The sequence below is a fragment of the Euprymna scolopes genome, chromosome 29, assembly GCF_053919585.1.
Source record: "Euprymna scolopes isolate OS-2025 chromosome 29, ASM5391958v1, whole genome shotgun sequence".
Classification (NCBI taxonomy): Eukaryota; Metazoa; Mollusca; class Cephalopoda; order Sepiida; family Sepiolidae; genus Euprymna; species Euprymna scolopes.
In genome coordinates this window covers 52,033,789-52,060,661 of record NC_136510.1, presented here as the reverse complement: position 1 = coordinate 52,060,661, position 26,873 = coordinate 52,033,789, and the positions used below count along the sequence as shown (strand labels likewise).

Here is a 26,873-nt window from a genome sequence, read left to right as displayed (position 1 = left end):
AAACAAAATCAAACACAAAGTTGTTTTATAATTTTATTAATATAAAGATTGTATTCACTTATAATTTACTTCAATGAGAGCCTTGTTTTGGCTGCATATTTAATTTGAGAAAAATTTTCATATTTTGTTATGTCAATTTATTTCCCTTGTACTTGTCTCAAATTTATGAAAATACTAGTCTACAAGAAGAGTGTTTTCCTCATAGATCACTCAATATGTAACAATGTTTAATGACGGTCGTTAATGCTCATTTTTACTGTAAATGGAAAAATATTCTTCTCAGAATGGGTAAAATTAATCCCTAACACAGTACAGTTTTGGACCAGTTCATGTCCCCTTATGAAGATTAAAATCAAGATATAATGATACTATAACATGATTTTTATTATAGAATTTGTCTAAAATCTAAGGCTCAAGTTTAAGCATTCTGAAGAAGAAATAGAAATTTCAAGAATCTTAGTGTCTAATAATTCAATATCAATCTGATATTTTCAAATTTGAGATTGTGCCAATATTATGCTTCTAAAAACCTTTTAAAATACCCAAAGTGTAGGAGTGAAATTTATACATACTTTATATAAATACCTTAAATAAATAGATACCAATCGCTCAGCTATGGGTAAAACAACCATTTCAAATGAATGAAATGTTTAGTTATTTTTTCTCAGCATGAAACAACACTGAAATTTGTAAAACACTTAAACATATTGAGGCAACATAGATTTTGATTTTTGTTGTTGTTTTAGTTGCATTTTGAAAGCCCAACATTTCTATGTCTATTTTCCAGTTTGAATCATTGGTTGAACAAGTTTCACTTGAATGAGCAAAATGTACTATCTTAATCCAAAAGAGAAATGTGTCTTGTACCGCAGCCGCTTGTTTCAGGGTCATTGACCAACCAATCATTATCTTTGTGTTAGGCATTACTTGACCAATCAGTGCACTGACCCCTGCATATGCTTAAGGGCCTATGTATATTGCTGGAGATGAATTTTCATCCAACAATTGATGTCTCCCCACCCTTGTTCCTTTCTATTTTTTATTTATTTTTTTTAATGTTTCTTATTCATAAATTCGGTGGGGGGGGGGCAGAGTTTGAACCTGAACCTTGGTAATTGGATCCATTGCAGCAGAAATGTTAACTTTGCATGACCTGACCCACATTCATAATTTGACCTTATTTCTTTGGAGCCAATTCTAGTGCTTCTGAGAAGCAGTGAACCAGAGTCAAGAAGACAAGAAATTTGTCCTCAAGTTTTACCTATGAGATCAAGTAAGTGTAGTAAGGATCTCCAGGAATATAATTTTTAACCTCGATGTTTTTTTAATTTTTAATTTTTTTATTTGTTGTATTTTTAATAATTTTTCTTTCTACCCCCCCCCAGGCACTATATTTTCCTGTATATTTTAAAATAAACAAATAGATCATATGTATCCTAAATTCAATGCAGTTTCATTTAAAAGTATAAGAATTTTTTTATCTATCCTAAATACTCTCACACGTCATCTGTTACTAATAAAGATTTGGTATCTGTTTGTCTGGTGCAGAAACTATACTATTACACACATTGTATTATCGTTTAATACTTGATTTAGTTTACTATGTCAAGCTAATAACCTTTCAATGGTCAATTCAGGGAGGAATAGTGTTCTGTTATGAGATGATCCTTCCATGTATTATCTCTTGCTTGGAGACCATATAGTACTTCAGTGTTAGCAAAAATGTGATCGGATTGAGTATATATTTGTTGGTATAAAAATTAATCTAAAAAAAAGTCCCCCCCCCCTCCTTGTGTATTTTGAGACAACTGCGAGCAAAATGCCCCCTGCCCCCTTTTAAATGTATCTCGAACAGTCTTTGTCATTCTTAAATGCAAGCATTTTTAACCAATATAAGAATTTTAACGTTTTTTTGCATTTTTTAAATTTTTTTTTATTTTATTTATTTTATTTTTTTTACATCAGTTGATAGAATATCAGCTCCTGTATTTATCAAATTGTTTTAATTCAGGTCTGTTTTGATTTTGAAATAGTTACTTTTCTTGTTTGTGTATCTCTCTCTATCTCTCTATCTATCTATCTATCTATATATATATATATATATATATATATATATAAACGGCTATATGTAGGTCTGTCTGTTTCCACATTTTCAAACTCTTTCTCTTCCAAATCTCAAAGTTGCAGAGTGGTGCTAGGGGCCTCAAATGACTGTTCTTTTATGGATCTTTTGCCGATTAAAATAGTTTTAAGGGGTCAAAATTGAAAAAATCGTTATACATTCATCTTAGTTGATTTTTAATTTTTAATCAGTTCATGAATGTTAGTTTTGCTTTTGGTTTTGATTCCAGCTAATGTCACCCAAATACTTTATTTTTTTTTTAACTTTTGAAATCACAACTCTATAATAATATACACGGAATTTGGACAAATTAAAATGTCATATTTAAACATTTTACGACTGGGCAAAGCACCCTCCCCCCCTCCTCTTCCCTCGCTAGTGTGTGTGTGTGTGTGTGTAATATATATATATATATATATATATATATATATATATATAATGAATAAATTTAAAAGTTGGGTTCATTTCTTGCACTTGCAGTAAAGTCAAAACATACTATTTCAAATTCAACTTTACACAATAGATGTACCATCATTTTTATGTATGCAAGAGTAAGTAATTTACAATACTGTTTTATTTTCTGAACAAGTATTTAGCATTTGTGATCAAATGTCCTCTCCCCTTTTTATTGGTTACCAGTGTGTGTGTGTATGTATATATATATATATATATATATATACACAACCTTTTTTGACAATTTTATAAGTTCCAAATCTTAGCGACTATCGATCAGAATTTAAAAAATGAAGGCTCGTTGGAAAGGTAATGATCTAAATTGTGTAGTGAGCTATGTGATATTTGCCCCTAAGGTTGCACATTAAAGGGATCATCCAAAGCCTATTTTTGGTACTTCTTTCTCTTTTTTTTTTTTTTTTTTGTTTTACAGCCATAAAATAATCATTTATTTTCCTAGTTTTGCATATGAATTACAAAATATCTGATATTTCCCCAAAATTTCTGGCCTTGTTGGAGTGGAGACTAAAACTTGCTGCTATGGTTTCATCTGAAATAACAATGAGAGACTTGATTCCAAATATTTCTCATATATTATGTTCCCCTCCTCTTTGGTTTTCAAACATAAAGTAAATTTCACAGAGTATAAGGCTTATTTGATATTGGAGATTCATAATAGTACCCTATTTCCAAAAGAAGGGAGATATAAAGTATGAGAAATATTTGGAATCAAGTCTTCCCTTGTTGTTATTTCAGATCATTTGAAACCATAGCAACAAGTCTTCATCTCTCCTCCATTAAGGCCAGAAGTTTTAGGGAAATATATATCTGTAGAAGGCTTGTGGGAGAGAATCCCTGTGCATTATCTATAAATATAAAAGCGAAAATGTATGTATGTGTGTTCGCTTTTTCTGTGTGTCTACAAAAGGCTTCTTTCAGAGAAGCAGTCGCTTGCTTCACGACTTTTTAAAACTTTTTATATCACATATAAATCGTAATATCTCACAGTTAACAACGAAGCTCGCCTGTCTATTTAATTTGCTCGATTTCGGGAAGATAAATATTCAACATTTGTCGCTCGCCGCATGTAGATTAGTCTTTTTCCTATAACATCTTTGGGGGGGGGGGAAGCGTTCAGCAGTAAATGAAATCCCGCAGTCAAACTTGACCTCATTAACTCATTAAAACGAGCACCTGCTAAATCCAAGTAATTAAATAAATTCAAACGTGTTTCCGTAAGTATGTCGCGGTGGGGCAATGGTTAACGTCGCACGTTTTTTTTTATTTTCACAAAACCATCCTCTCATGACGAATTCGCTTCTACGCATGTGTGATTCGACATCGTAACCTGATTTAGTTTAAAGATTTAAAAAAATCAGCTAATTTCGTGTACGTCATGTTACATCAGTTCGTTAGAGTGCTGGGTCATTATCTAAATCGTGGTGTGAGATGTCTTTTTTTTTTCTCTCAGTTTTTTAAATTTTAATATTGAAGCAGGGTTATTTAAGCCATTTTTCACGTAATGTTCGTTTTTCTGTTTTTTTTTTTTTATTTCACTTATTCTTAGGTTTTCATTAACACCCCCCACCCAAAGCTACCGGGCAACGCTGGGTACCCACAGATTTTTTAAATTTTAATATCGAAACAGGCTTATTTAAGCCATTTTTCAGGTTTTTTTTTTTTTTTTTCTTCAGATTTTTTAAAGAAGCTTTAACGTTCGTTTTTCTGTTTTCTTTTTTGTTTTTCCGATTTTTACATTTACCATCGTTCGTTTGCCTTACGTTAGTTTTTTTGTGTTTTTTTTTTTCGATTTTTTTATTTTTATTTAATACTAGCAAGGGGTACCCGGCGTTGCCCGGATGTTTGGAGGTGTGTGTGTGTGTGGGGGGGTTTAAAACAAAAAAAAAAGTAAGTATGAGGATCGAACCCGAGCCCCTGAGGCAAAGTTGTGAAAAAAAAAAAAAAAAACGTGCGACGTTAACCATTGCCCCACCGCGACATACTTACGGAAACACGTTTGAATTTATTTAATTACTTGGATTTAGCAGGTGCTCGTTTTAATGAGTTAATGAGGTCAAGTTTGACTGCGGGATTTCATTTACTGCTAAACGCTTTTTTTTTCTCCCAAGATGTTATAGGAAAAAGACTAACCCACATGCGGCGAGCGACAAATGTTGAATATTTATCTTCCCGAAATCGAGCAAATTAAATAGACAGGCGAGCTTCGTTGTTAACTGTGAGATATTACGATTTTTTAAAAATTTTAATATTGAAGCAGGGTTATTTAAGCCATTTTTCACATGTTTTTTGGGGAGGGGGTTATTTTTCAGATTTTTTAACGTTCGTTTTTCTGTTTCGCTTTTTCTTTTTTTGTTTTTTGTTTTACTTCGCTTATTCTTATGTTTTCATTAACACCCTCCATCCCCTTCCAACTACACACACCCCAAAACACCCAGGCAACACTGAGTACCCCCCGCTAGTCTATAAATATAAAAGTGAAAATGTGTGTATGCATGTGTGTTTGTATGTCTCACAAAAACTTTCCACACGGGTCACGGATTTTCGCCAGATCGGTATCATTTTAAACTTCCAACCTTTGCCTGACAAATATTGAAAAATTGGCCAAAAACGTTAATTTTTTCACCCTAAAATCAGCACTTTTCTAGGGGGGGGGGTCAGCAAAAACCCTCCTCCATAACGATGTCGCTTTTACGCATGCGTCATACGACGACATAACCTGATTTACTTTAAATATTTGAAAAAGCAACACAATTTCATGGATGTCGTCTTAGCTCAGTTGCTTAGAGCGCGGCCTCATTATCTAAACGTTTTGGGATCGAATCGTGGTGTGAGAAGTCTTTTTAAAAATTTTTTTTTTACGATTTTTTTTTTTTTAAATTTTAATATTGAAGCAGGGTTATTTAAGCCATTTTTCCCGTGTTTTTCAGATTTTTTAACATTCTTTTTTCTGTTTTCGGTTTTCATTAACACCTCCCACCTCTGTCGACCACACATACCCAAAAACACCCAGGCAACGCCGGGTACAAAGCAGGGTTATTCAAGCCATTTTTCACTTTTTTTTTTTTTTTTTTTAACGTTCGTTTTTCTGTTTCGCGTTTTCTTTATCGTTCGTTTTCCTTACGTTAGTTTTTTTTTACTTCGCTTATTCTTATGTTTTGATTAACACCCCCCCACCCCCGCCCCGAGCGCGCACACCTCCAAACACCCGGGCAACGCCGGGTAGCCCCCGCTAGTCTATATATAAAAGCGAAAATGTATGTATGTATGTTTGCTTTTTATGTATGTCCAAGAAAGGCTTTTTTCAGAGAAGCGGTCAGTCGGTTCACAACTTAAAACTTTTTATATCACATATAAATCATATTATCTCCGAGTTAACAACGGAGGTCGCCTGTCTATTTAATTTGCTCGACTTCGGGAAGATAAATAATCAACAGTTTTCGCTCGCCGCATGTGGATTAGGCTTTTTCGTATAATAAAAGCGACACTAATTCTGGCGGTATTTTTCTGGTGGCGATCGCCAGAAATGTCTGAAAGCAATCAGCTTTAATCCATGTGGAAATATTTTCCTTATTTGGATAAGGGGAGCCGGTCCCCCTCCCTCAACATCTTGGGAAAGTAAAAATAAAAAAAGCGTTCCCGCAGTAAATGAAATACTATCCTGCAGTCAAAGTTGACCTCATTAAGTCATTAAAACGTGCACCTGCCAAATCTAAGTAATTAAATAAATTCAAATGTGTTTCCATTAGTATCGCGTGGTGGCCCAATGGTTAACGACGCACGTTTTTTTTTTTTTCACACTTTAATTTCCAACTTCGCCTCAAGGGTTCGGGTTCAATCCTCATGCTCACCTACCAAAACTTTTTTTATTTTAACCCCCCCTCCCCACGGAGTTTTGATTTACCTCCAAACATCCGGGCAACGCCGGGTACCCCCCGCTAGTCACATATAAATCATAATATCTACGAGTTAACAACGGAGATCGCCTGTCTATTTAATTTGCTCGACTTTGAAAAGATAAATATTCAACATTTTTCACTCGCTGCATGTGAATTAGGCTTTTTTGTATAATAAAAGCGACACTAATTCTGGCGGTATTTTTCCGGTCGCGATCGCCGGAAATGTCCGAAAGCAATCAGATTTGATCAATGTGGAAATATTTTCCTTATATCAGACAATTGCTATTCAATTTGGACGATCCCCTTTTTATGGCGAGCTACCCCCCCCCCCCACATCTTGGGAAAATAAAAAAAGCATTCCCGCAGTCATAGTTGACCTCATTAAGTCATTAAAACGTGCACCTGCCAATTCTAAATAGTTAAATAAATTCAAACGTGTTTCTATTAGTATTTTGCGGTGGCCCAATGGTTAACGTCGCACGTTTTTTTCACACTTTAATTTCCAACTTTGTCTCAAGGTTTCGGGTTCGATCCTCATACTTACCTACCAAAACTTTTTTTTTTTATCTCCCCAATGGTTTTGATTTACCCAAAACCACACACATCTCCAAACACCCGGGAAACGCCGGGTACCCCCTGCTAGTCATATAGAAAATTCGATATAAGAGCAATATATTTCTTTAAATATGTTACAGAAGATCAGTAAAACATTGGTTCTGTCAGTTTCAAATTCGATATAAGAGGAAAGTTTTATGGTAGATTATATTGACATATATACACATTGACACACCGGTCCTCACCAGATCACTGAAGTTAAGCAACGTCAAGCCTGGCCAGTACCATTTGTAACCATTTGGGATGGGTAACCATTTGGGATGGCAAGGCACTGTATGTACCACAAGTTAAAATACCATGTTGGGAAACTGGCATGGTCTATCCTTCTCTCAAGTGTAGATGGGCCCCTCTTGCAGGCAACCCATCTAGTGATGGCATCACAATAAAAATACCCTTGATAGCCTTAATGAAGCATCAAGTATTGAGTTACGGACAAGATTTGTTTTACATTACAAACTCATGTAGTGAGTTCAATCTCGGCTGTGGCAATGTTATGTTTTTATATCGAACTCTCATCAGCCTCTGTTTATATCTGTTTGGGAGAACATAAAAAGGCTGAAGAGATTCTGATATAATTAACCATAAACTGGTCTCCTTTATATCGGATTTGAAACTGACAGTATCAATGTTTTTCTGATCTTCTCTACTATATATATATATATATGTCTACTATTTTAGAAAAGTCACTTTGTGTGTGTGTGTTACTTCCTTATAAGTTCCGAAACGACTGAGCCTGTCTCTTGCAAATTTCACACAAAGGTAATTTATGTCTGACAGTGTTCTTAGATATGTTTTATACAGAAATTTGTCTAAGTATTGAAAAATGTTTGGGGTTTTTTTTTTTTTATAGATAAAAAAGAATATTTACAGGGGAATATTTTAGGTTGCATTAGCAAGGGAGATAATAAAATCTCAAATAATTTCTTAGAAAAAAAACAGGTTTGTTGACATCTGGAAACATAGCTCAGTGGTAGAGCATTCAACTACAGATTGAATGATTCCATGTTCAAGCCCTGGTGTACCCACCATTTTAAGTTTTTCTTAGTAATGAATTTCATTTACAATAAAAGAAGAGGTACCATTTAAAATTGTCGCAAATCATTTCTTTGTTTGCATATTTTAAAACTAAACATTAATCAGAAATGATTTTTCCAGGGCATTCATTCAAGCCCAAATATCAATTGATGTGATATTATAAACAAAGATGGAATTTGATGAATTACAATATCATTTTATTTATTTTTTGCAGATTAGTTCACTCGGCAAAGTATTCCTCGTAATATATCTATCGTATAAATGTCACCTGTCTGTTTAAATGTATGTTTGTATGTCTCGCAAAAACTTTCGACAGTGGTGACGGATCCTGACAAGATTGGTATCATTTTGAAGCTCAATGTCTCATAGGACAAATATCGAAAAATTGGCTAAAAACATTCATTTCTTCACCCTAAACTCAGCCGTTTTGTATAAAGAGGAGTTGATTTTTTTTTGTTCCCATTTTACCAAGTCTTTGTCAACGTTGGATTGACTTCAGTTAATTTCAACACTTTTGACTTCCGGTCGCATCATGGAGACATTGTCTAGGACGTCAGATTTCTTTCACTTTCTTTTCCACCTTCGCGTTGACCACTTTTTTATTCTTTTTTTTTTTTTTTTAACACCTTTCTCCACATTCACGGATTCTTCAAGCCTGCCTATCTGCTACCACTTTTTTGCTCAACACATACCTCTGAACACCTAGGCAACGCCAGGCACCCAAGCTAGTCTAATATATAAAAAGCAAAATGGGCGCGAGTGTTTGTGTATAGAAAGGTGTAGAAAGGCTTTTTGACTGGAGGTTCTCGCATCGGTTAAATTCGGGGAGAAGTTTTCTTATATTTCCTAGATCATAATAGCTCAGATTCGCAAACAGACATGGTTTCCTTCATTTATTTTTTTTTTTATCAAGTTTTAAAAAATTCCCTCCTGGCCTTTGCCTAGGTAGTATCTGTTCTCTGTTCTGGAATTGGTCCTTGGTTAATGTCGGGGGAACCCTTCATACTAAGACAACTATTTATTTGGATACTGCCAGAGTGCACCTTTTTTTTGGTGGGGGGGGGGGGCTGCTATTCCCCCACATTAAAAATGACCTTTGTGGGAGGTTTAAAAGCAATGCGATTTCTGCAAGTCATCTTTTTGATCAACTACATTTACTTTGAACGCTTTACACTTTCGGTCATGTCATGGCGTAGCAGTAAGACGTCAGGTTTTCTTTTACATTCTTTTCCACCTTTGCATCACAGATTCGAGCCTGCCTGCCTACTAACACCTTTTTTTTACACCTCCAAACACCTAAGCAATGCCAGGCACCCAGGCTAGTATTCAATAGAGGATTGATTCTATCATAATACATACACAATCTGCATAGATTAAAATATTTATTTATTTATTTTAAACGTATTGTACAACCCAGCAACGCCAGGCATTCAACTAGTATGTATGTGTGTGTGTAATATATATATATATATATATATATATATATATATATATATATTAAATTTATTTTATTTATATGAATAAAGACTTTTATGAAGACCGGATAAAAGTTAAATTCAGAGTGAATACAGTATTTGAGAATGATTCAAGTTTTATTCTGCATGTATTTGTGACAAGCATTTTTATTCTTTTGATTACTTTTAAACTATTGAACCAAACTTTCTAGCAACAATTTCAAGTCTAAAATGAAATTTGTAAAAACAACTTTATCAAAATAAAGATTTCTTATTCACTTGTCTAGATCTGACTGCTTTAATTGTAGGGAAGCTGTAAATTTTACTTGCCAGATATTTTTGTTCTCTTGTTGACAACTTTAGCGAGGAAGAAGAGAGCAAGGGTCTGGGGATCGAAGCTTTATTCTGCTTGACATTTTTAACTTGGTTTATCAATGGGTGCACAGTGCTGAAGCTGGTCAGGGTGGTGGTGGTGGTGAAAGTTTTAATGCAATTAACATTGTGCCTTTTATCATGAAGGGGTTGTGCCTCCCAGTTCCCATTTTCCCATCTAATTTTTTTCTTGAGATGAGGATGGGAGTGGGATCAAGAAGAAATGTGGATGATGCACACTAATGGTTGGGTGAGGGGAATGAGGAGTACAAAGTTTGAAACGAAATCCTTGACCTGGTGTCAAAATTGAAGCAGAGTATAGCATTACAATGAGAAAGAACACTTGTCAATTTGCAAAGAGTGTGCTTGTTGAACACAGACCTTATCCTACTCCCCCCCCATCTCCCCCTTTTTTTTTGGCATTGTTTGAAATCTTCTCATTAATTGTTAACCCTCCCCTCTCCTGATTTGGAAATAAGTGACTGTCATTAATTTGTCATTGTCTTTTCAATTATCTATCATCCCATTTGTATTTTTTAATACATTTTCTTAAGTAGTGAAACTAAAATAATTAGTTAACTAATTTATTTATTCTTTAATGTTTCTCTTTGATCTGAAAAATTAAGGCAGATTAAAAAAAAATCAGATTATAGATTTAATTTTTTTGTTAGTAGAGTAATAGGTTTGAAACCAGTTTCCAAACCAGGCTAAAATCAATTGTATAAATCATTTTCAGATGGAATTATATAAATTCAGAAATGAAAAAAAAAATTATTAAGAGGGCATTTTTGAAAAGTATCTAATGAAATATTTAACATAATTTGATATGAACATCAATATGTATATTGATATAGTGTCTCTATTTAGGTTCAATTTATGATGGTTACAAAGATCAGAAACTTGAAAAAATTTTTTTTTTTTTTACTCTCATTCACCCCAAACAAAGCACATTGCTACTGTGAGTTGGGGGTCATACTAAGTAGAGTTGTGCAGCGAGATGTTTGTTCACATAATTAAATTTCTGCATGTTAGTACAGTCAAGGAAATAGGGAGAAATTCGAAAGACTAGCAGTTCAAGGAAAAAAAAACAATTAGAGTAGAAAGCCTTTCAGCATCTAGGAATCACTACAATGAAGAGGTTGGATTTTATTGTCTGAATGTGGACATCTTTTGAGTTTGTAAAATATTTAGATATTACATTTTTTCAATGTATTGAGATTTTTATAAATTCATTTTGCGTTCATCAAATAGATATAAAATATTTCTATAAAAATTAAAAAAAAATCTAACATTGTATTTATATTAAAATTGAACATTTTCTTTTTAGAAATTTTTCAGATTAGGATTGAAAATTTGGATAGTATTCTCATCTCTATTGTAGTAACTGATGTACTTTTCTTCAGGTGTATCTTTTTTAAATCAAACTTTTATTTTTACAAAGGGGTAATCATATATCAAGTCCTAGAGTCCATTTGAGGATAAAGGTTAATGTCTGTATGGTAGTCATTGGGACAGTAGCATAGTAATCGTTTGTGATGGAAATTTGGTATAATTACATTACTTATGAGGGCAGTTCAATAAGAACTTGTTTCTGTTGTACTTGAAGAATAGAATTCTACAGGTGAGTTCCACAGGCGAGCAGTTTTAGGAAAGAAGCTTTGTTCATGGAATCCATGTTTTGGTTTAGGCACCGATAGGGTTGGGGGAAATTATTGATAGTGATTTTGGCTAGACAAGTGTTTTTTGTGAAAGATTGGCAAGGGAGGACCATAGATTGAAGCGCAGTCGAACACTTGCCATGAAAATAATGATAGAGCAGAGACAGGCTTGCAACGTCTCTTCTGTGGGGAAATAGGTTGCAGAGAAGAAAAAGGAGCATCACCTACTAGATGTTGCAATAGTACTCCATCCTAGGGCGTACTTGGCTCTTATACAGGTTGAGAATTGCATCAGCAGTGAGATATCTACTGAAGTGGTAGAATGATCCGATAACTTTTCCGACGACGTTGGCAACAGATTTGATGTATGTGTTCCATTTCAGATCAGGAGTGAAGATCAGTTCAAAAACAAATTTCCAGTTTTTCTAACGTTTTTCATTGTTATTTCACTACATTCTGTAACCAAGAGCAGAGGACTGCTTGAAATATCAAAATAAAATATAAAACAACATTGTTTTTGTTTCATACCCCCCCCCCAACCTTGGAATTACTTTTCTAGAAGTATATGTGGAATAATATGCATCTTAACATTATATATATATATATAATATATATATATATATATATATATATATATAAAATGTGTGTGTGTGTGTGTATGTATGCATATAAACTTTTTCGTTTCTTTGAGATCTGATTTTAATTTTTTTAATCACTTTTTTTTTTATTGCAATAGGACTGATTTTTGATCTCATATTTCACGGAAGAAATTGTTTGCCATGACTTTTTCTTTTTTTAAACATTATTGTTTTTTAATTATGAAATGAAACCTAATTGGAATGCATCCCTAAACAAATAATGCTAATTTAAAGTTTCTAATCAATTTTCTCTCACAATGCAATGTAATTAAGCAGAGTCTAGTGTTGCAAAAGAATGGTCAGTATTTCAATGCTTATGATATAAAATCAGGCAAAGGATTTTAATTAATCATTTGACGTTCTAAGTACATAAATATTGTGACCATTTTGATTATTAGATGGATTTTATTTGTTCTAAAAAATCTTCATGAACATTGGTTTATAAGATGTCAGATTTTATTAGTTATATGGCATAAATTTTTATCCTTAAATCTATTTTTACTTTTCTACCTGTGTATGGTTTTAATCTAATATATAAAGTTATGTTGTCAGGGCAAAATTAGACCCAAAAAGCATTTCAACTGACAAATTATTTGCTTCTGACTAGCCAATTTTCATTTCTTATTGTTGTACCATGTTATTGAACGAGATAGGATTTAGAATGATTAATGGTATGAACGAAGTTTGGTTACTATGAGGACATTTTACTTAGAGACACATTTATCAACATTAAATTTGATTTTTAAGATGACCATGTTGCAATCTGTAGAGTAATAGTATTGCAGTAACCTGTTCCACAAAGGAGCTCTATTCATAAAAATTCTGCTTTAAGAAGAAAGGAAAGATTTTTTTTTTTTTAATTGTGATAAGAAAACAAGTTTTTGCTGTAAATGCCTGTAAAAAGAACCAGATTGGAGCTCAGTGGATCACCTTGCATGGAAATAATGGTTGTAGAGAGGCTAGCAACCTCTTTTCGGTAAAGAACGGAAGAGATTAGTCCCACTAGATTTTGAAGTACATTTTGTACTCTGTACAGGCAAGAAAGAGTGCTCTGAGCAGTGCCTCTCCAGACGTAGCAGCTGTACTCCATTTTAGAATGTATTTGATTTATAACAATAGTTAAATCAAAGCTTTTGGTCAATAGAGCACATACAGTTGATCACATCAAAGTCTGATCCATACAAACCTTCAATTTTAGATCTGCAGTGAAAGTCAGTCCTAGAAGCTTGTCAAAGTAAGGGTTTCTCTCAAGAAAGCCATTCGATTTGCCTGGAGTAAAAGGGTGCCTCCTGATAGACTCTTCAACAAAAAATTGCATCCAAAAAGATATCTGATAGATCCTCCTGAAACATAGGCCTACGTACAAATTGGTAGTGAAAGGTTGGTTGGTTGTTTTGTTTTACGGCATATCAACCCGTTTCAGGTTATTTAATGCCGAATCTGGTGATTTTGAAGAACGATTTTTTAATATAGTATATTTGTTTTTTAATTCGTATTCTATTTAACCCATAGTTGGGACCCTAACAGGTGCTACCACTCCGGTTCAGAGTGGACCTGGGAGCAATGGCAATTAAAGGGTGGCTCCACATTCCCTAAGGCCTGCAAGCTGGGGCCTCACCATCGGATATAGTTTAAGGTCATATCCAGGACCAGGTAGTGAAAGGAGAGCAGCTTGGTTTTAGAAGTGTTAAAAGTAACAAAGTACCCCCCCCCCCCACACACATGCTCCAAATCAGAAGAGTTTATTTCTATTTTATTTAATAATAGATAAGTTTTTTGTTTTTTTTAAAATTAATTTTCTTTAAAGATGCGGGTTTTCTACCTTTTAACAAATATTTTTCTTTTTAATCCAGAAAAGTTGAATTTATGCTTAAATTGCTAGAACCTTTGTTTTTGGTTAGGAATATGCTTTTTCTCCTTTTTATTTAAAAAATTTTTTTACTTAGAAAACACTGATTTTTGCTGATTTTTTTTCATGGCTGTATTTTATTTATTTTCTTTCCTCTCTCTCTCTCACTTTATCCTTTTCCTTCTTTTCTGTTTTTTTGTCACTACCACTTATTCTCTCTGTCTAAAAACTGAAAATGTTAATTTTGCATTGAAAATTTGAAATGATTCACGATGGGGGTAGGGAAGAGTTAGATGACTTTAGTTTCATCAAAAAATATCTTTCTTCTTCCTTCCAAATGCACACTTGGTGACGTTCTCTTAATTTTCATTGTTCTTAGTTGAAACTGATTGGAGTTGTTTAAGGAAAAATGTTGTTTTTATTGCCCTTCTCTGTGTACACACATGGGAAAGTTATCCTGATTTCAACTTTTGCCATTGGTTATCCACATCTCTGATGACTTTAACTAAATATAACAACAAAAAAAAAGCAATGTAAATCTCGAGAATTACTAAACTCCTTGGCATCCAAGGAGTTTGTATATTTATTACCTTTATTACCTTTAGCGCTTGTTGATATAATCAGTGTTATCACTATTACATGAATTAGGGATGATAAATAGCTACAAACAAATAGTAGGCAAAGATAGATGAGTATTTAAAACATCTTTTTTTATAACAATAGTTAAATCAGAAAGCTTTTGGTCAATAGAGCAGAGCACATACAGTTGATCAATAGAAGAAAATAAATATTACTAAATTAAATAAGCATTTATTACAATACTGATTATTCAACAAAGATAAATTGATTAAAATATTTGAAGGAAAACCCAAAATTGTTTAGATTTTGTTGACAATTTTGAATTCTAGTCACATGAATCGCTGATCCTGAAAAATTCAATCATAATGCTATCGCAGCCAGCAGAATTAGATTTCATAGAAAAGATGATTATATTTTTCTTCACTTAATATCTGTGACCTATTTTCCATTTTTGATTCTTAAACTCCCACCTGTTTTAAAGATTTTTGCACTCTTTAATTTTTATTTAATTTAAAGTTTAGAATTTATAAATGAATTTATGAAGAAATTATTGAAAACGCGAATGTTGTCAATTTAATAATTGAACACAGTTTCCAAGTGTTTTAGAAAGGGAAAAGTGGTTAATTTTTTCTTCACCAGAAGCCATTTTTCCCACGGTAAGAATTTTCTTCTGCAAAGTTAAATGTCCAAAACCAACTAGCAAATACCATGTAAGCTTATCGTTATTTCGATAACATCTGGGATTTGAAAAAAAAAACTTTGTCAAAAAAAAGAGACAGACTGAAAAATAATTATTCGCGTACATCATTTGTGCTTAGAAAACATGTAAAGAATCAAGTCATTTTTTGCAAAAGGCAAAGAGGGTTAAAAAAAACCCCCAAAAAACTAAAAGTTTCTCATACGAATTCGTTCGATATTTAAAGCGACAAATTTTATTTTTGCTCCGTAAAAATTTTAAACATGTTATTTCGCTGAATTGTTTCTAGTAAGACTAGAAATATAGCATTCAACAAATTAAGTTAAAAAAGGACTGCTAAACTGTTCTTCAAACAAAAGAATTGGGTAAGAAAACTTTGATTTTTTTTTTTTTTTTTTTTTTTTGTACTAAGGAATATTTATTTAATACAAGCGTAAATTGTAAAGTGAATTCGTATGATGGATGCGAAATTCAAAGATTCACTGTTGGAATTGTTCCAATTTCAGGCAGAGCAAAATCTCGCGTTGCAAAAGCAGCAAATTCAACAACAAGTAGAAAGAGAAGAGAGATTTAAACAAGCATTTGAAGAAAAAATGTTTCAACAACAGAAACGCTTTGAGGAAATATTGATGAAAACACAGGAGGAACAAACAAAAATTCTGGAGGCGACACAGTTAATTAAAACGGGCGATAATCATAACGCATTTTCTTAAACAGCTGTGTGGGCCGCTATTGAAAATTTCAATTTTAATCCAGAAGACGATGTCCCTTTCGTCCAGTACTATAGATGATATGAGGATATCTTTATATCGGATTGTGGTACCTGGTCGGACGCGAAAAGTTAGGCTTTTGCTAAGGAAATTGGGAACAGCCGACCATACAAAGTTTGAATTTTATTCTCCCAAAAAAGACCAGTGAGTTGAGCTTCCAAGAAGCAGTTACACTACTTACAGAACTGTTTTCTGCAAAAACATCTCTTTTCCATAGGCGATATAAATGTATGAATGTTACTAGAATAGAAGATGACTACACTACTTATGCAAGTAAAGTGAACAAGCATTGCGACGATTTTAAACTGGAGGAATTATCAGCAGATAATTTTAAATGTTTAATATTTGTGCAAGGGCTGAAAGACGCTGAAATCAGGCGTCGTGTTTTAAATAAACTCGAAAATGAACCAAATTTAAAACTACAAAACTTAGCAGAAGACTGTGAACGGTTTATTGCGTTAAAGCAAGACAGTCATGACATAGAGGAAAGCGGAGTGTCGCATATTAAAAAGATCCATCAAAAGAAAAATTCGACTAACCAGAGAAAGAAACAGGAAAAGATGCACCTGGAGCATGTTGGAGGTGTGGAAATAAACATTGGTACAATTAGTGTCCCTACAAATTCAAACAATGTGACAACTGCCACCAGAAAAGGCATAAAGTATCGCATTGTAGAAAAAAATCTAGTAGAAAGACATTCATTAAATTTACAAAATATCCGGAAATATGTACAGGTCAAAATATTTGAAAAGAAAGTAAGGTTACAGCTTGATAGTGGGTCTGACATTTCCATTATTAATGTACAAACATGGAAGAGGCTTGGGAGACCCACTGATTAAATCACATAAACAGCGAGAAGCGTCAGTGTCGAAAAAATTACCTTCGAAGGAGAATTATTGACGAATATTTTTTCCAGAACAGAACTGAAAAAGCAAGAATTTTTATCATGTGAAAATCAAACAACCTCTTTGGAACTAATCTGTTGGAAAAGTTTAGACTATGGGATCTGCCTTTAAGCTCATTTTGCCAAAAGGTTGAGGATTCAAATGGGGAGGCAGAAAAACTTAAGAGGGAGTTAAGAGAATTTCCCAGACATATTTTCAGGTGGTTTGGGAAGGTGCACAAAAGCGGTAGCAAAATTTGACATAAAAGTAAATGAACAGCCAATGTTCAGAAAGAAAAGAAATGTTCCATACGCCGCTATAAAACAGATAGACGATGAATTAGAAAGACTCGAAAAACATGGGTGTCATCGGAAAAATTGATCACAGTGAGTGGGCTGCACCAACGGTTTACATCAAAAAGAAGAGCAAGGAGATTCTGGTTTGCGCTGACTTCGTGACAGGCTTAAACAGGGCATTACAAGATCACCATTATCCTCTTCCGAACCCTGAAGAGATATTTGCAAAACTGAGTGGAGGGAAATATTTTTCTAAAATCGACCTCAGTGATGCGTACTTACAAGTTCTAGTCGATGAGGAGTGTTCAAAGCTGCTATGTATTAATACCCATAAGGGATTGTACAAGTTTAACAGACTTCCTTTTGGGGTCAAAGTCGCCCCTGTGGGTTTTCAGCAAATCATGGACATTATGTTAAATGGGTTGGATTTCACAGTAGGGTACCTGGACGATCTAATAACGAAAAGCGCTAGCAAAGAACAACACAAAGTTCATGTAAACCAAGTATTCAAAAGGATCCAGGATTATGGATTTAAAGTAAAACAGGAAAAATGTACATTTTTCATGGAGAAAATAAAATACTTGGAGCAAATCATCGATAAACATGGAAGAAGGTCGGATCCAGATAGATCGAGTGCAATAAAGAATATGCCTGCTCCAGAAAATATTGCGTCTTTACAAAGTTTCTTAGGTTTGGCAAATTACTACAATGTATTTGTGCCAAATATGCATAAACTAAGGTCGCCTTTAAATGAACTGTTAAGGAAAGACCAAAAATTGGTCTGGACACAAGAGTGCGAGAAGCATTTCGGGAAATTAAAGAGACGTTAATGTCTGACTTGTTTCTGGCACATTATAATTCCAAGCGTGAAATTATAGTTGCAAGCGATGCCAGCTCCTATGGCATAGGAGCATGCATTTTACACAATGGATGATGGAAAAGTGAAACCCATAGCACATTCATCCCGATCACTTTTGCCAGCCAAAAAGAACTACTCACAAATTGAAAAAGAGGCGCTAAGCATTATATTCGCGGTAAAGAAATTTCATCGTTTCCTGCATGGTAGACAATTTCAGTTACAAACAGACCACAAACCATTATTAACGATTTTCGGATCGAAAAAGGGACTACCACAACATATGGCAAATAGACTGGGGTACCATACTTCTGAATTACAATTTTCAAATGGAGTATGTAACCATCTAAAAAATTTGGTTCATGCAGACGGGTTATCGAGGTTAATACCTAAGCAGACAGAACCATTGGAGGATATGGTAATAGCAGCCATTCAAGCGGAAGTTGAAGTAAAAAATACATTATGTGACACAATAAGAGAACTTTCAGTAACACTTGATGAGATTAAGAGTAAGGCAGAGGTGGATGAATTTATTATATGCATGAAAGAAAGGAACAACAATAAAAAAATTGGATGAAGAAATTTATTCAATTTGCGATAACGTCCTGTTATATAGCGACAGGGTCGTAATTCCTGCGACATTACAGAAAAGAATGCTCAAGGAATTCCATGTAGGACATCCAGATATATCAAGAATGAAAAGCCTTATGCGCTTTTTCATTTATTGGCCAAACATGGATAAGGATATAGAAGGAAAAATCAGGGAGTATAGAGGATGTGTATTAGTGATGAAAGCTCCTCTGATTCAATTTGGATCGTGGGCAAAACTGGACCGACCTTGGTGTAGGATTCATTTAGATTTTGCAGGACTGCTAGATGGGTTCTAGTATCTCATTGTTGTAGATAACTGAAAGTATTAAAATGTAAGAATCCCACATCCGAGGTAACTAACTTTCTGTATGAACTATTCGCTAGGTTTGGTGTAGTAGACTGCATTGTTATAGACAATGGAACGCAATTTACGTCTACCGAATTTAAACATTTTTGCGAGGATCATCTAATCAAGCATATAACCATTCTTCTATATGACCCAAGAAGTGATGGACAAGCAGAGAAATTTGTTGACACATTCAAGAGAGCTCTGAAAAAAGCTAGTGGGTCGCCGACGGATAAATCAATCCAACAGTTTTTACAAGTCTATAGAGTCACTTTGAATGCAAACATCGAAATGTCGAAGACACCTGCTGAGGTTATGTTTGGACGCAAGGTTAGATCGATTTTTCACAAGTTGTTACCAAACCAGGATAGGCCAAACCTCAAATAACCGATAACAAAAAAACGTTATAAAGCTGGCGAAAGAGTCTTCTACAAGATTCACAAAAATAATAAGACATTCTGGGAGTCTGGCATTGTTGAGAAACAAATAGGCAACATGGTCTACATAATTAAGGGACCAAAGTTTGTGCACAAACGTGACACTAACCAAATTCGGAAAAGGTACTTGAACAGTGAGGTGACCAGATCAGCCGAGGAGGACATCATGGACACAGTGTTTGATATTTTTAAGGGCCCATACCAGAGACGGCTCCGGAGAACAGAAGATCAAACAGAAAACGGAAATCAACAGAATTGACAACGTTATTAATCCCAGACGGGATATTTTCGAGGGGGGGGGGTTATACTGACTTTCCTTGAATTGAGGAATTTACACCGATTAGCACTATAAATAGCGCTAGTAATTCCAACACTAGTGAGAGAGATGCAACTGCAATTCAACTGCTAGCCGAGTGTCCAGCAGATATACACGCTTTCCTATCTTTGTACATTATTGTTAATAAACTTGTTCCTTAACCGAACCTCGACTTGATTGTTCTTATTTTCACTGTTGTTCCACAACACAACACATGCGAACACATTTTGCCTTTTATATTTTAGAAGATAGATTATTGTTGGAGCATAAAGTGAGTTCTGCTATTTCACTCCAAACCAGGCACAATGGCACTTGAATTCAGTGGGCTATTATTTGGAACATAATTTGCAGGGACACTATGTAGGGAGTTGGGCAGCAAGATGTCTGTTCACATTATACTTGAACTTCTGCATGTCAGTACAGTCAAGGGGAAACAGGAACCTGGGAAGGAATTCTAAGAACTATTAGAATAAAAGGCTTTCTTGTATATAGGGATCTCTATGGTGTAGATTGGATTTTGCTGCTTGTTGTGGGTATTTACATCGGGGTGGGGGTACAAGGGCTTTGAGTTTGTCAAAGCATCTTCCATAAAATACTTGTAAAATAAGCACAAGGATGCAACATTTCATTGATGGAACAAGGGTTGGAGTTTGGTTGACAGAGCGGGACCTATCAAGTTGGTGATTCTTTGCTTAATCCTGTCAGGAGTGAAAAGCTATTAGCAGATGCATCAGCCCGAATGTTGCAATAATACTCCATACATGGGCGGATGGTGGCCTTTTAGAGATAAAAGATACTCCCAGGCGTAAGTACCACTTTAGCTTGGTAAAGAAAGCCTACCTTTGCAGCAACCTTGGCAATGTCCTGTAGAGTTTGAACGAAGAGCTTTCAGGTAGTATATCATTAACCATGGCTATTAGTGGTTGAGAAGGTTTCTTGTAATTAAAGGAAAAAAAGCTTAGTTTGTTCTTCACAAATTATACTTTCTATGTAAACGCTTGTTGTGAGATATTGCCATAATGGACATGTCATTGCCTTGGGTGAAGACAACTTTGTATTGTTTTGGATTGCGGTTTTCATTTTCACATTTTGGTCAATGTAACCCCCCCCCACACACACACACACATTAATCACGTTTATCTTCTCAAAATTGAAAAGTATCTTTGAAATCTGAGTACCTGTACAGAATTTCAAACTGAACCCTTTATTTAATCGTATATTGTCCTCTTTCTGTGGCCGGGTAGAAGTGTTATGTGATTCGCATTTATTATTGCCATATAAAGCATCGAACCTTCAACGTCCAAAAGTCTGTTACTGTGAATTGATTGTTTATCAACACTTTTAAAATTTGTTTTGTTCTTCTAATGGAATTAACTGAAGAGTTTTGATACTTTACTGTTTCATTCAAAAAATTATTTGGTTTCTCTTTGTTGCATAAACAAATGAAAACAAAAAGTAAATTTTATTTTAAAGTATTTACTTTGTTGAAATATTCAACAAATTCAACTTTATTATGAGGAGCAAATTTTCAAGTGTAATTTATAATTCTTCCCTCTTCTGCATTGTCGTCATCTTTTATTGCCCGAGGCGGTTCTGATTGAAAAATGTGATATTAATAAAAGCGTTAATTTCAGGAAGCACCTGAATAGGTTTGAAATAAAGGAAATAATGCAGATCTTCTTGCAAATAACTGATAAGAAAAAAAGGTTAATGAAGGAAAGAGTAAATGCGATGAATGCAAGTTTTGATGGCTGCTTAGAAGTTTAGGGAAATAAAATGATAAAGGCAAAATTTGTTTTTCTTTTTTTTTTCTAGAAAGGAATTTCATCTAAAAGCAATTCGATAAAATTACATCTGCAAAAATTCTTTTCTGATTAAAACTGGAAATGTTTTTTTCTTATATAAATTATTTATTTCTCAAGCTTTAAACAAACTTGAATGCATAAAACAAAAATTGTTTTCCAATTGATAAAAAGGATATTTTCTTTTCGATCTATCATTGTTAAAGAACTTTTTTCTCCTTTGTTTAATGATGCTGCTGCCAAGATGTTGCTAGGAGATGTTTTGGCCGCTAAACAGCCTTTAAGTTCTGATCTGACTACTTTGGAGTTTTCACCTCCAACCCAATATATTAATATTCAACAAAACGTTTGAAATGGTTCAAAGTCAAATCTATAACATTGGCACGAGTACAAAATGTACAAACATCTAATTATGAAAATATGACCTATAATTATGGATGGCTCAAATAATCAATTAGTTTTCTTCATATATATATATATATATATATATATATATATATATCTATATATATATATATATATATATATATATATATATATATATATAAGGCAAGTAGTGCATGCGTTTTTGTATGTCCAAGAAAGGCTGGGGTTCTCGAGAGGGTTATTATTTTGGAGAACTTTTTATATACTCTCTAGATCATAATATGTACGATTTGTGAACAGATGTCGTTTCTACATTTATTTTGACCAACTTTTATAAAATTCCCTCTATTTCATCCTTTTGCGTGTTTGTTGGTCTTTTTCGTATAAAGCAAAACTAATCTACTTGCCAGATCTTTGTGGCCGAGACATCTTGAAAGCAATTGGCTTTGATCAATGTGGGGAAAACCAAGCAATTGCTATTCATTTGGAGAGCTCCTCCTTTTTGAGGGAAGCTGGTTTTCCGCAACATCTTGGGGAAGCAAAATACAATAGAAAATGGCTTGCAGCCAACGTTCATTTCTGCGCATGCGTGAACTCATTTCTGCAAGTCAACTTTTAAATTGTTAAATTTGAACGCTTTTCACTTCCTCTCACGTCTTTGCGTAGCGGTAAGATCTGAGCTTGTCTTTCACTTTCTTTTCCCCCTTCACGTCACAGATTCAAGCCTGCCTGTCTACTACCACTTTTTTTTTCCAAACATCCGGGCAACACCAGGCACACCAGCTAATCTTTCCTAAATGCTATCACAAAATACAAAACCTGCAGTGACAATAGAAACATAGACTCAAAATATAAAATATGGATTTACGTAAGTGCATAAAAAATAACCACTATTTTTCTTTTCTTTGCTAATTACTACATTAAAGACTTGACTATAAAATTCCATATGGCTTCTCAAGTTTAACTATTAGATTTTGAAGTGTGAAAAGAAACATTTGAACGTCCGGTTACATTGGTTGAAATGTGACTTTTGCAAGCAAGATAAGGATGGTGGTGTGACTAATATAAGAATAAGCCTATAATCTAGATATTAACAAATAGCTAATAATACTTTTAAAATAATATATAAAAATATATTTATTTAATACATGCTTAATTTTTTTTTCTAAATATGAAAATTGATGTATACAGGGTTTTTTTTTTTTTTTTTTTAAATATGTCCAAAAATAACACTGAATAAGCATTTTATTTTTATTAAAATTTCTTTTTGAATTTAAATATCACCATCTCTTTTTATCCTAATGTCATTGTATGTATCTTGAAAAGGGTACAAAGAAAATGAAAGCCATCCAAAGTGGTTAAAATAAGGGCCAATGTAGTTCTGGTGTTAGGCTAATCAATTTCTCCCTAAATGTATAAAAAATGTTTTCATATATTTGTTTTATTGACATTTATTTTTTTGTCAATCCAAATTAAGACTTAAATTTAGATGATTGTCTCCCTTGTGTTACTAGAGAGAAACGTTTATTGTGTAATAAATTTGAAACTTTTCTGAATACAAACTATAGAAATGACAAAAAAAAAGAAAATGATTGCATAAAGTTTTTTTCTGTAGGGTAAAAGGAAGACTAGAAAGACTTAAAATTATTTTAAGTATTTTCTCTTGAATTATAACCATTGTTTGTTAAATTTTGCATGATTGAGTTCTTGTGATGTCAGCTATTAATTGCCGTCCAAACTATTCAGTCTCCTGCGCAAATACACTCAGTGACCGAGATAACAAAAAAAAAAGAAAAAAAGTGGAGTAAAAATGTCTGTTATAATCAATATATGAAAATATATTTTTTTTTAATAAACTAAAAATGTATTCCTGCTAGTAGATTTGAAATATTGAATTGTATTTTTTATTTACTAGTTTATTATATGTTTTGTTTCTTAAGGGCAAATAAATTGTATGTATCAGCCAGTGTTTATATTTTTTTTTTTTTATTTATCTTAATTTTTTTTTTTCTTTTGCAGGTAAATTTTTCTATTTCTCAAGTTATAACTTGCTGCTTGGATTTCAACCTCATGTAAATATTATTTGTATATATCTTGACTGCTCTTTCCCCATTTCAATAAAAAAAGAAAACGACTATCTATACTACATTTACAACTATCTATATCTCTGTCCAGAAATGCAATTTTAAACAAAGCCATATACCAAGATCAAGCACTGCTTTTCTCAATAACATTTTACGCATGTTAAATTTAACATGGAATCCAATGTTTGTATGAATTTTGCATTAGGGTCTTTTACAATAATATGAACTGTCATTTGCATAAGATCCATTGACTTTTGGGTTCAGAATGTAAAAGTGTTACATTTTGTTTCTCTTCCCTTCCTATTTTACTCCAATAAATTTGAATATAAAATATATTTATAAAAAAATAAAATTTTAAAACAATTTTGGTGTATCTTAAGTAGAATGACCCTTAGAGTAAAAATTGTATATTGTGCTGACTGATGATTCCAGTTAAAAGTAGGATAAACATTTTTTTCATCACTTTCATCAAGAATGACCAATGACACCTAATTCTTAACACTTTTAATGGCTTTCTGCCTAATTTGGCCTAATGATAAATTTTTATATTTATTGCAAATAATTAAAAGTATATTATCTGTTCTGATATTACAGTTAACTTGTTCTCTTGATTAATGAATCTTGAATGAGGTCAGTTTAATTTTAGTTTAAATTTTGTGTTGAGGAGCTGGATTTTTCCTACATTAAGAAAACGATCTTGTGTTTAACACTGCTGAGGAGGCAAAAAATAAGGACATTCATAAGCAGCAAAGACATTTTAATTTAACAAAGCCCTGTAACAAGATCAAACAAATTTTTCACTGTAAGATTCAATGAGAAATCCAATGAGGCTCATCATTATTATTCAATCTTGAAAGCATGATTTTCGGAAATGTGTGATAAAAATGGACTAAGGTAAGTCTTTTGCAATAATAAAAGTAAATTCTTTCGATCAATGTAACTTTACATCTTCAGATATATCTTGTTGAACTCTGGAAGGGGGGGGGTGCATGGAATTTCAAACGGAGTCCTTTATTTAAACGATGAGGGTAGCATGCTTTCATTTAGTCAGATATGACCAGGTAAAAGTTTTAAATAATACACGATTATATTTTTTGTATCACCCTCACTGAGGATTGAAACTTCAACTTCTTCCAGAAGAATGTCAGCTTAGTACTTTATCCGTTACACCACAGGTCATTGTGGACATATAAGCATAAAGATTTAAAAAAAAAAAATCTCAAGAAATTTTATTTATGATTGCTGTCATGTAAATGATCTGGTTTCTCTTTCCTTGACCTTTTTACTTGTGTTATTTTATGAATTATTTGCAGACTTTATTAGAAGCATTTCCTATCTTAAAACCCATAAAATATTATCATGGGTGAAGAGATTTTGTTCTAACTGGAGCCTATATTAACCACACACAATTTGACTGTCATCCATTTACTCAGAAATAAAGGTGCTCAATGTACTTTGTACAATTATTTAAAAAACATAAATATTATAAAAAAAAAAATAAAAACCTTACTTTGCCTTGGAGCACTTATTGCACTTATCAAGAAAAGTGTGAAACAAATTTGGATGTAATGTGAAAATTACGCACACAAAATGAATATTATAAAACATCACGCATTCACAAATTGTTTGGAGGTGATTAGATTTTTAAAGAAATTGTACTTTTTAAACAGAATTTAAAAAGAAATTACATAAAATTGAGCTAAATGTCAAATTTATGTACTAAAATTAAAATGACTCATTGAAATATGGAGATTTAATAAAAGCAAAATATAAATTGAAAAATTGATTAAAAACATTAGATTAATACAAAAATGAATATAGAAAATTTTTCATCTTGTATACTTAAAAAATTGAAACGCGAAAACACAATTTCAATCGTCAATGATCATTGAATTAATGAAAATATCCAACAAAATCCTGTACATATTTCTTGTCTATATGTGACTTAAATATACATTGAGTTATTTTTTTTTTTGTTCACTTTCAAAGTTTGGTTTAAGGAAAAACTCAATTTTTTAAAAATTGCATAAAAAAAAAAAATGTAAACATGACTTATCTGTTAAGCCCTCACACCAGTGATAAATCTTCACCCAGGCAATGCCGGGTAAATATACTTTGTGAAAAATAAAGAAAATCCTTAAAAATTTTCATAATAGCAAAGAATGATAAATATCCCCAACCCGTCATTCCTTTTGTTTTAATTTAAAAAAAAAAATTATTTTTTATTTTTTTATGTGTTTGAAATGAATGAAAATGAAATATGAATGACACAAGAGGTCAATAGATGGCATAATATTGTTTTTCCTTAGCCTAGAATTCTCTACTTCGCATTTCTGCTGCCATTTTCCAACTTGGTGCTAATATTTTCCTTAGGAGACACTTGATATGGAGACTCTCCCCACTCCTTGTGGATCACAACAGTATCAGACTTGAAAGTCAAGAGTGGCCAGCATTTGGGTTAAGTGTCCAGCCGGAAAGAAATCTACATATCCCATCGGACAAAAAAGTAGTAAAACTAAACAAAAAAAAAAAAAAAAAATGACACAGAAATGGAAATGAGGGAAGCTTTGTTGTTGTCTGCTGCATCTGACTAACTTTCTCTTTCTTTCCTTTCCTCTCTCTTTCTTTCCTTTTCTGTCTCTCTCTTTCTTTCCTTTTCTGTTTCTCTCTTTCTTTCCTTTTCCGTCTCTCTCTTTCTTTCCTTTTCTGTCTCTCTCTTTCTTTCCTTTTCTGTCT

The 26,873-nt window shown here is 33.2% G+C and overlaps 1 protein-coding gene across 12 annotated transcripts in view; it reads left to right on the top strand.

Moving 5' to 3' along the window:
- LOC145252651 (cleavage and polyadenylation specificity factor subunit 5-like) overlaps nt 1-26,873 on the top strand; it is a 506,089-nt gene that overhangs the window by 144,711 nt on the left and 334,505 nt on the right. For 2 of the 12 annotated variants that reach the window (XM_080112400.1, XM_080112405.1), the window contains one exon: nt 24,073-24,184. The exons of the other annotated variants lie outside the window; for them this stretch is intronic. In XM_080112400.1, the coding sequence (XP_079968526.1) occupies nt 24,073-24,076 (4 nt within the window). In that variant the 3' untranslated portion in view covers nt 24,077-24,184. Of the gene's footprint in view, nt 1-24,072; nt 24,185-26,873 lie in introns of those variants that run through there. 12 annotated transcript variants of the gene reach the window in all.